The sequence below is a fragment of the Cataglyphis hispanica genome, chromosome 14, assembly GCF_021464435.1.
Source record: "Cataglyphis hispanica isolate Lineage 1 chromosome 14, ULB_Chis1_1.0, whole genome shotgun sequence".
Classification (NCBI taxonomy): domain Eukaryota; kingdom Metazoa; phylum Arthropoda; class Insecta; order Hymenoptera; family Formicidae; genus Cataglyphis; species Cataglyphis hispanica.
In genome coordinates this window covers 4,452,391-4,464,419 of record NC_065967.1, presented here as the reverse complement: position 1 = coordinate 4,464,419, position 12,029 = coordinate 4,452,391, and the positions used below count along the sequence as shown (strand labels likewise).

Sequence of the window (12,029 nt, the reverse complement as noted above, 5' to 3'; positions counted from 1 at the left end):
TTAAAGAAAGATTACGTTTTGTAAATTACAGGATTCGTAGAGATTTTTTTTTTAAACTTTCCACCGTTTCCTCGTTCTCTGCAGATATTCGCGATGTAGCAATTTTATTTCCGCAAAGCGATTTTGCTCGAAAACAAATTAGTTCTTGCCGAGGAAAAAGCTGGTACCGCGGATTGTATTTCGCGATGTTCATTCGCCGTCTCTTGAAACTTCCGGCTACAGAAAAGACGTGGAGTGTGACGCGACGTAGCGCGAAGAAAGTACAGGAAACGTATTATGCAGAACGTCGCAACGACGTTGCGGTAATGCGGTAAAAAGCGATACGGATTTTGTTGCTCGCCCTCGAGTTGCACTCGAGGGCGAGCAACATATCGACTGAAATATTTCACGTCGTCTTCCCCCGCGATACTCGCGATAAATCGTCAACCGCGTGTATAAATCGCCCTTAATTATTCTCTGCTAATTACGCTTTCTCCACTAATGAATCAATGAAATAGAACTTACTCGGCGAAAATTAAAAGTAATTAAACGCTTGCAATAGAGAACAAGAGTTCCATTTTGTTACAGAATAATCGATCTAAAAAAAAAAAACATCAGGCTAATATCTGTTAATCCGATATATTGTACAATTATCTGCTTACAAAATACAAAAAGAAAATTGCAAAATTGAAATTAATAAATATTTAACTGAAAATACAAAATATAGTTATATTGTTTTAATGTAAATTGTTTAAAAATATTATTTGTAAAAATAAATTGTTTTGAAATTTTAGTTTAAAAAAAAAGTAATCGTAAAATATCTTAATTTATAATTACAAAAAAAAAATATAATTATTAATAATAAAATATGTATTGTAGAGAGAAAGAGGAGAGCTTATAATACATAGTTTTAAATAAATTTTTTATATAGTATAATATTTATTAAATATTATATAATTATTAAAAAAATATCCTGCTTTAAACAAAAAGTCACAAAAAAACGCAACTAAATCTATCTCGTGAAATAAAACTCTAGGAGTTGCAGCGCTTTAATGGGCAAACAATTGGAAGTCTTGCGTGTCGGTTAGTTAATTGTTATCGTAATCACTCGACGATTTGCGACGCGAATCATGCAATTAAACAATCTCGAAGCAAGTATGAAAGACGAAGCGAATGGATTCGCTCTCTCCCGTCTATCTCTTCGCGAGCAATGTCGTCGCATCGTCTCGATGCACTAATTAAACGCAAGGCGACTCATTAAGGAAACACCGTTAATAATTCCAACAGGTTGTCTGCCGCGCCTGACTCGCTCTTGCTCATTCTTGTCAAGAATTGTTGCCAATTATAATTACATTTGACATATTTGATCAAAGAAAGTATGATGATAAAAAAAAATTAACAATAATGAAAAAATGAAAATATTATAAATAATTTTGCGTAAAAAGTTTTTAATTAATAAACAAGAGTACAAGTAATTAAATAATCATACACATTTATAAAATTCAAATATGTACTTTTTGATACAACACGTGCGATTAATAATTAATATCAGTGAATATATGTATTTGAGAAAAGTCGTTCAAAAATAAAGCGATTCTTATTGCGTTTGACGTTTAGGTGAAAGGAGGCAGCATGACAAAGAGAAATCGATAAAGGAGGCTCGCAAACACTATTTCAAATATTCTCATACGCTCCTCATGCGAAATACCTTTATGTACCATATCCGGCATTTTATATCGATCCTAACGATATAACAGCGGCTTTGATAGAATCGAAAAATTGCTTCCCCGAGTCATCCGGATCCTTTCTTTCCGAAGACGTGACCGCACGTCTTGTATCGGGTGGTCGATTTGGCGCGCTGCCAAAATGCGGTTAGCTCGATGATTGCGTGAAAGTCTATCGCGGGGGAAGAGGAGCGGAAACATTTCGTACAGTTGGTCGAACCCCGTTCGACCGATTTCGCCCGGAGCATCGATACGAATCGAGCAGTTTGGGCAAAAACAATTCGAGCGTGAATAGTATCTATCGCAAACAGAATTAAGTAGCTTCCGCTTGCTCCCCTCTCGCTCATCGCCCTCCACTTTGCTTTGCTACTTCAACCGAGTTCGGGGTCCAGTTATAGAGTCCGAAAGAGAGAGAGAGAGAGAGAGAGAGAGAGAGAATATTGCTAAGCGAACTTAAGCCCGTTCAAATTGTTCCTCGGAATCGGAAAATTCCTGATCCACTCACCTTCCTCGTTGCTATCGTCCTCCAGCAACCATATCTCCTCCTCGTCGAAGTGAGCGTCCCCGCCGCGATCCCTGCCCGGGAAGAACGCGTGCGCCAGGATCTGACCTCTGCCATCGAACGGATATCCATCTCCGTGATAACCCCTGAATAATGCGCAGGGAATATTACATGGCGTTTTACCGAACAGAATTATTGGCCGTCGTGAGTTTGCATTCTATATCTATATACGGCTAGTGTGGAATTATGTCACGGAATTTTCGCGTGGGATTACGTTACAATGTTATTATTATTATTATTATTATACCGTATACAGGATATCGTGTCGCGCAATATAGTGGAAATTGAACGTAACTAATAGCTGGTAAAATTGCTCCAAATTTCGTATCAAAACTGAATTTTCAAAATCTCTAGATTCCCATCATGATTAATCGAACTCATGATTTTTTTAAATTATCTTTCCTTTTTTATTTAATATATAAATAATCTTTTATTTAGCAAAGTAAATTTGTCATAAACTTTTTTTCTTTTTTCTTCTAATATAACCATTTTTAACATGTAAAATAATTTCGTGTAAATAAAAAAAAAATATGTAATTAAATTAATTATAAATTTCAATTTTATTAAATTCACCGATGGAAATAGACCAGAATGTCAGCGTGATCGCTGTTGATCTCCTGAAAGGTGAGCTTCGAATTTCTGGCCCAGAGATCGAGGGCCTTGCTCAATTCTAATCGGACCCCGCCTGTGTCCAGACCGCTAGGTTGCTCGGATCTCAGACTGCAACAAAAAAAAGATATCCTCTTGTAAGAAATATCAATTGATCGATTAATCGGCGGCACGGGGAACACATGGCGACATAAACAGGGAGCATTTGCTCAGTGTTCGCTAAGACGATTTCCGATAAACGCTGAGCAAACCCCGCTGATCGATTGCACCCACTCCGGCTCTCAAGTGTTTGCCTTATTTTATCAATTACCTACATGCGAGCGCTACGTAAAGACGAAGGAAATGCGTCGTGCTCGCGATATTTTAAGATTGTCAACATTAAAGTTTGATCATATAATAGTGCCCTATTTCGCATTAATAAATTTGAATTTATGTTGCTATATTATGTGTACAATGATAGCAACTTACGTGTTTTAATTAATATGCAATAACATGATATTTGATATAAAAGTGAAGTTATGATTTCCGCCGTATTTTTATTAATTTGATATATTTTGGCAATTTTGATTTTTCGTTTAAATATAAAAAATTTGTTTTTAATTTATAAATTATTGTTCATTAGAGAAAATGTAAAGCCCTCTATATCACGGCTAATTTCAATTTCGAATGTAATTTCGATGCGAGGAGAAAACAATTTAGTCTTGCTCTCGGTTAGCTTTAAATAACGAAATCTTTCATATTTCTAAAGTAGCCTGCAGTAAATAAATCATATTACGAACATAAACTTTACAAAGATATATAATTAAATTTCGTTTAAAAGCAAAATCTTTCATCCTCGCTTATTCATCGCCGCAATTTTCCCGATTTAAGTCGCCCTTCCGCGAAACTTTGCAATTACATGGCGTTTCGCGCACAAGAAACCGCTGTCTCATTCTCGGCGAGCTTACTATTTACACGAGAGGTAGGAAATAAAACAGTCGTAAGTTTCTTCGCGGAAGACGCGCGAGTATTTCGCCGAGTTCGGCAAGCTACGGGAGATACGAAAAGTTTTCTAACTCGAGAGACGGGAATCATCTCTTCTTTTTTCGGGAAGTGTTGCAGATGTGCATTCAAATAACTAGCATTTGCGTGTTCGCGAGTTCACGCGAGCCGGCGACGCCAACATAAATTAATTAAAAGCATCATCGCTCTCTGAGATCGCCAGCTTCATCAAGATTTTAACTTTTGAAGTAACCAATGAATTAATCATACATAATAATTTTACAAGAGAATTTATATAATTCAATACTCTTAATAATATTATTAAATATGCTTATCTATTTTGATTTCAATTTTTCTAATCTATCAATTCAATTACAATTCTGCAATTTTTCTATTAAATTATTTTTAATAAATATATTATTTCTATATTTTTATTTAGATCAAACTTTCACTTTAACTATAAATTTTATTAAAAATATTGCATTTATTTATTGTACATTTTATTAAAACGTCATCTTTTCAATTCATTTTAATTATATAACTTTGCCATTCGTTTAATTTCAATCGCATTTATTATATAAACGAAAAGCATGGCGCATGTCAATATCAAATAAAATAATCGCGCATTAACATCCAACGTCTGATGAAGCGATTCAAATCGCTTCAATACGCGCGATTTACGTCGACAGAAAGCCGCCACGATTTACATTATTAACGGCCGTCCAATGATATCGAAAGCGGGATCCAGCAATATCAGCGATGATGATTGCATATCGCCGCAGCGCATCATCGCTCGTCTCGTTGCCTGTTTTACTAAAACGATCAACGTATCGTTTAATTAGGCAAGTCGATTCGACATTGATCGATACACTTGGACATATTTCCCGATAAGCGAATCGACGTGTTTCCGATGCGATCTCGCGCGATTCGAGCAACGTTCATACAACTTCCCGACTGATGAGAATACGCGCAACAATTCTCATCGAACAGTCTAAGAATATGTCTGATTCAATTAACTTGCGCATCTAGAAATTTTGGAAAAGAAAATTAAATTTTTAAAAATATTAGGAGATTAAAAAAAAATTAAATCCTTACCTAGTATGCATATACGCACGTTTTGAATACGCTCTAAAATTTTTAACAGGATATCTCTCTCCTTTCCTCTCTCTACTCGAATCATGTGAAAAAAATTTCCTGAAAATTCTCAGAGCTTCCAGACATTTTTGTTCAAATCAATTCCAGATATAAAGAATATTTTAAAGATTTTATGTGTGTGATTGGTGCAAGTTTTTAAAATAAATTTTTTATTATATGCGTTTTTTTTTAATGCTCTTTACTCGTGCGGAGGAAAATATAGAATTATTAAAGTTTGAAGAGCTAGCTTTGCAAATGGACTGAAAATGAACATTTTTCATTGCATAACATTTTCACACATTTTTTCATCGCAAAGAAATTACAATAAAAATAATATGTACTGCATATTTAATATTTTTACAAAAAGCGTTGAATATATAATATAAACAGAATAATATAAACAAAAAAATAGATATATTTACAATATTTTTTAGACAATATAATTCACAAATTGGCTTATCGATGGATTGCAGATTGCTTACAATATGAAAACAAAATTATCAGAAAGAAAATTTATTTCATAAAAAATTCTCTAAAAGTTTCAATAAAATTGCACGAGAATTTGCGAATTTTTTTCAAGTACAAAAGAAATCTTTGTTAATTTCAGATTTTGCATTTTTTACATGGAATAGACACTGTTTAAATTCTTATATATGTAGGAATACATTTCGAAAATTTACGATTCCGAGCGTAGAACTCCGACTCTTCGAAAGTTTAAAATAAAAACTTTCTTTTTACGTGCACGAAAATAATCATTAGCTTGAAACGGCAAAATTATCGCAGTGACTTTCATACGCATGATCGGTAGTGCACGTAATAATAAATATATGTCGAATTTGTCACACGCGATACGCAAACGCGATGTACAAGATAGTTGCACGGTTCCATAGAGGAAAAGGATATCATTTTCCGATATAAATTCGCGATATCGATCGCCGTTCCCTTCCGCATCGTTGTCGAGCGAGACTCTTCTTCTTCTGAGTGACATACACGCTGCGCTGTCTTTTCATAATATAGCGTAACATGTCTTCGTAATATGCAAAAATAATAGAAGCTCATGATAGAGTCAGGAAAAAACATGACCGAGTAGAACAGAGATAATTGGCAATCTCAAAAAAAGAGAAAAAAAAATGTGATGCAAAATTTTTTAAACAATAATAAAATTTTTAATATTTAAAATAAAAATTTAAATAAATAAATATAATACAAAAGTGAAAAGTGTCCCTCTTTTCAGTACGCGCTCTATGTAGAATTAAAGTTTTCTTAATAATTTTTTTATCTATGTAAAGTAACCAATGGTTATAGAAATTATGTATATACCACTAATTGAGTACACTTTGACACATGTAGCTTATATTGATTAAGAAAGGTTACGTGCCCAATCAATAGTATACCAAAAACGAAAAGTGAAACCTTTGCTCTTTAAATCGTCCCGTATCTGACCTATAAATGAAGAAAAAGGAATCAAGCGCGTACAATACACAGGCAATTTAACGCCCGTTAGACAGCCGACGGAGATTAATGGATGAATAGGCGTTCAGACAAATAAGTAAATTGATAGTTACGGCTCGCCTAAGATAAAATGGGCCAATGTTCGTTCGATTCGAAACGAGTGTACTCTGCTAGAGCGCCAAGTGAATTTTCTCACACACTACTCGCCTCAATTTAAGTTCGTTTAGACATTGATATAAACCTTAAATGAACGCACAGTCAAATTGACATCGATGGTATATCTATCGGCGTCAAACATTGTAGACAGATAAAATTTTTATCGTGTTGTAGAAAAAAAATTTGCTAGAAATACATAATAAAACATCCGTCAAGATATATAATTAGAAATATTAAAAATAAAGAAATAATTTAAATTTAGAAATAATAAAGAAACAAAAGGAGGAAATAAAAAATAGAAGAATGAAGAGAGAAAGAAGCTTATTTTATAATCTCGTGAAAATCGTTTTTATCGTAATTATACTATAATTGTCGTTACAAATTTTCTCTCTCATCCTTTCGATTTCTCGATATTGCAATTAAGTCTTGACGCAAGTTGTCGCGTTTCATCCCTCATCCCAGTTAACAAGTTATTTATCGATTCAACGACAATTTATCTTCATGAAACGATTTACTTCGAGAGTAGCTGTTGCATCTATACATATACCGGACGCGTTTAATCTCGCGAATAACTATATCCGCGTACGTGCCATTAATATCGCGCCTTCAATATCATCTCGTATTCATTCCGCGGCCAATCGGTAATGAACATCGAGAAGCGCGATCGGTATTGTAATAAATATCGTTTGCATCGAAAATGTAGCCAGTAACGAGGGACACAGTACGCTCATAAATATTTCCAAACGTGTTTACTTTATTAATGGCTCACAAGACCAGGTGAGAGAAGAACGCGTATTTCGAGCGAATTATCGCATTAAATGATGATACACGCTCTGTGAGGATTATCCTGAAAAATCGATCAAATATTTCATCGGCGCAACTAAGTGCGATCAAATTCCGCACAGAATTTCAGTCCGTTAAATGCAGTCGAATAATCCGCAATTAACATAGATGAAATTACGTTGTTCAATTTTTATTCGTATTAAAACAAATTTCTCGTATGTACAAAAATGTTTTATTAATTTTGAGAAGAGTATAATAAACCACCTAATTAATGCAGCTGAATTTTCAAATAAGAGAAATATAAATAAAAAATTTTAATTAAATATTTTTTTAAATATGTATATACATTTTCAAATATAACACATTAAACAGTAACGCTATTTTTTTTCGTATAACATTATTCCTGCGCTTTCTTGTTCGATGCACTTGTAATTCCGCTCTGTTCTTATTGAATTTTCGATATTTCCGCAAGAATACCTCCCGAGGATTTAAAAAAATCCAAATTATATATAAAGCGACTTAGCTAGCGATTGGGTGAGAGTAATGCGGTAGATACGAGAGAACAATACAAATTTTGCGGTGACAATAAGCTACCGGGAGCAGTGCAAATTTAGTAAACTTAGGTTGTGTAACATCCTCAATGTATAAGCTCGCTTCTCTCTCTTCTTCTCCATGAACCGTTTGCCTCGGAAACTTTGATGAATGAACTTTACAAGTCGCTATTCATACTACGTATGCTATCTTTTCGCAACTCAATTTATTATATCGGTGGAAGTAAAGGCCTCGCGTGTGTGAGATGTCAAAAATATTTCGAGATATTTCCTTAGAGAACTATAGTGTGTGTTTGCGCGCTCTCTCTATATATCTTTTTCTTTTATGGTTACTGAAAAATATACGAAAATATGCGAAAATTCAATTACTCCGGATGGCAGTCTTGTAAAAATGGGCACTTTCCACGAATTTTCGAGCGAAAAACGCGGCCCAGTTCGCTCATAACCGTCCCAGCTGTGTTCACAATTTTTTTTATTCGTGACTTCATAAATTTTGCCGATGGCACGGTACTGTTGTTTCTTCCATTACCAAGACACGATCGTGATTTTAATATGATTTATTTCCTAAAGAAAGATACGGCCCGCAGACGTGACTTAAAAGATAGATTTTCCTCAAAATACAGCATGTGTTTCGTCCTGAATAAATTTTGTATGCGAGATGCAAAGAGATAAAAAATTGATAAGAATTTAAGAAGCAAATATAAACAAATTAGTATAAAAACAAAAAATTTAAAAAAGTTATAGACAAGCAAATGTTATTTTTCTCGATATAAAACGCACGAGAAACATGATAAGGCTATCGTTTCCTTTCTCTCCAATTATTGATTGTAAGACAAGATGCGAAAAATTTAAATGTTAAGAAATTATTATTAGTTACAAATGACTTGCAGTCTCTCTGCAAAGTATATTAATCAAAGTTACGGCATAATCTTCATCAGACAGATTAAATTGCAAACCGGAAAACTGAAAGAATTGAATGTAGTCGTGCGACAATAAGAAGTCGCGATGAAATGAATAAACCGGAAAATGGAACAATAGATCATCCGAGGATATTAATTTTCCAGCTCTATTTCGCCGGCTTCATTTTCGCAATGCTTTTTCGCCCAGTATAACACTAAAATTAGCATAGACTCGAATAAGCGAAAAAAAATGAGAGAAAATTCGAAACAACTCTTTTTCTTTTTTTTTTTTGTAGATGAAAACCGAATGATCCGTAGAGTTAATTAATTAACGAGGAGATTAACAAAGACATATCCACTCGTTCTTTCCACGGATTGCGCCAATTTATCCTACATCCATTTCATGAAAAATTAAAGATTCTCTTATACTTATTTTTATACGAAAAAGATGCACTTGTACGTCATATAATTTAAAAATATACCAATTATTTGAATTAAGAGATTTTTTATTGTTTCTATATTTAAATCAATATAATATGATATTATAACTAATTAATAATTTTGTACTATATATATAATAAAAATCAAATATTTTAATTTATTTAAAAATATATTATATATATATATATATATATATATATATTTTTTATTATCCTAAAATGTGTATAATAAATTTGATTGTATAAATACTTCCAAAAAGGAATCGCAAAATATCTTCTAGGGAGAACAGTTATATAAAATAATTAACGATATATATATATATATATATATATATATATATATATATATATATGAGAGAGAGAGAGAGAGAGAGAAATATTCTTTTTATAATAAAAGAGGGTAGTAATATAAAGTACTCCTTTTATATACTTAATAAGAGAAAATCAGGCAAGAAATATTACAAAGTGCTAAGAGAAGCAACTGTTACATCGGCTGAAATTAACATGCCAACATTTTTCTCTCGTAAACGAATGCGAGATCTTCTCTTTTTCGCAATGCTATTAAGCACTGACGATACGAGGGAGGGAGAAATGGCAGATACGAAATGCAGCCGAAAATTTATGTACGAACTAAAGAGTTGAAAACAAGAACCAGCAAGATGTGAAAGAACGATGATGTAAAAAAAAACACGAATAATTAGGTCGCTTTTACGAGCACTCTTCGCGGCTTTTCAGGCAAGCAAGTTCGATCAATCGCGAATGCCGTATTCGCATCAATGCGCCGCTAATTAGTGCGCGTGCATGCACCGCAACACCCACATTAATTTTCAGTAAAGTAGCGAACTGTAACGCGCATTATTCGGCATCAATAATTGTGTCGCGACAAAACAACGTCCATGTGCATCGTGGCTGGTATTTATTACGATAGAAATAAAAATTATATAAAAATTAGTAGCATCGACTCTGATTCGAATAAAATGTCAAATGATTGATAATAGCATAAAATAAAGATAAAAAAAAATTGAAGACATATTTATTCATATTAGCAAATTTAATCCCGTAAAAATAATTTAAATCAATGAAAAAATACAAATCTTTAAAGTTTTTAATTTTTAAAATTTAAAATTAATACATATATATATATATATATATATATATATATATATATATATTCTATCAAATCTTTTTATATGATATTACTACAATTATTGCACGAGCAAATTATAAACTGCATTCTCCGATTCAAAGATTTTGACGTCAATAATTTCCATTTTCCTCGTTTTCTCTCGCATTTTGTATTTTTATTTCCATTATTCGCGTAGACGGGAAATGTTTCACGGCGCGAAATCCGGCTCTCATTCATCGTCTCTTCCGACAATGTCGAATGATATTGTTTAAGTTGTCGTTCGTGTGCGCGACAGCTTGTGAAGCATCATCGTGCGATTTTCAAAGCGCGTTATATACCCCTTCCTGCGCCCATCGCCCGATATTCGGTGGCAATTGCCACCGCGAAACGTCCCGTGAATCGTCCGGAACAGATGACAATGCGCGGAGATTGGCGATGACAGCACTCGACGTCCGATAGCGGACATTTCGCGTGAAGAAAAATTAATTCATTTACTTCAAAAACAGGCGGTTTAGGAAGATTCAAGAGTCGTTTGACGTAGATGTTTCGCGATTTTCCGACAAGAATTTTCCGAAAAACAGATACCATCATCGTCGAGTGTTTTAGAAATTCTCGAAAATTTCGCGCAATTGATGAGAGAATAAGCCGTTGAGAACGCTATACTTGGGGAAGGATATCGAGGAATCTAGTGGGATTAATTCGTGGCGAGATTACGACACTTGACACCCGTTCTCGAATGAATACATCTATTGTTAAGCGATCGCGTCGATATCCGACACGACCGACACTCGATCGTGTCGTGATGCTGATGACACTTGGTGCCATGCGGACTCCTATTTCCACGGGTACTCGTGATTGCGGTCTATCGAAAGCTGTTTCTCGCGGGATTTGTGGACGACAGTTTAGGATGGTCGAGTGCCTCGCCGATATCAAGACGGTTGACGGCTCGGAGAAATTCATAAATCAAACGAATCACCGATCTGGAAGGATAAATAAGGGGAAATAAAAAGAGACAGAGATATAACGGAGGTAAAAGCAATTGCCACGCGCGCGCAAACGACTTCAAGGACCTTTGACAGCGATTCTATTCAGCGTGTCATCGAACAGACATAAAAAGATAAAAAAGGAGAGATAAAGAGATCGAGAGACACTCTTTCATCTGAACTGCCCGCGATTACGCTATCGATAATGTCGTTCATTTGATCCGTATGTGTATGTGTGTGTGTGTGTGTGCGTGCGCGCCATTGTCAGTGCTTTTCCATAACAAGCATTGTGGATAACGAGCTTGAAAGGCTTCGAATAGCGTCGAAAATTTGATCCTCCTGATTTTGGTGCGTCATTGTTTAATTGTTTCACGGAAAAATAAAATTGCCGACATTGCGTATGGTCACTATTTTGTGGAAGATTAAAAAACGGCGACATTCTCGTAGCTTATAATTCTTGACATATAAAATATGATTATTATTTGTGGATGACAATTTAGGATAGTCGAGTGCCTCGCACATTATTCGCATGTTAGGAACATATAACTATGTGAGCGGTATGCAAATTTTTTTTGGAAGTAATTTTAACCCCGCACTCCCCATATTTTCTGCGGAATTTTCCGCCGCGTTGCGGCCCAATAGAATTTCCT

At 34.4% G+C, this 12,029-nt stretch overlaps 1 protein-coding gene across 2 annotated transcripts in view; it reads right to left on the bottom strand.

Moving 5' to 3' along the window:
• Positions 1–12,029, bottom strand: part of LOC126854687 (matrix metalloproteinase-2-like) — a 165,416-nt gene that overhangs the window by 33,797 nt on the left and 119,590 nt on the right. For both annotated transcript variants that reach the window (XM_050601653.1, XM_050601652.1), the window contains exons 5-6: positions 2,839–2,985; positions 2,209–2,351 (exon numbers count right to left, since the gene is read on the bottom strand). In XM_050601653.1, the coding sequence (XP_050457610.1) occupies positions 2,209–2,351; positions 2,839–2,985 (290 nt within the window). The remainder of the gene's footprint in view (positions 1–2,208; positions 2,352–2,838; positions 2,986–12,029) is intronic.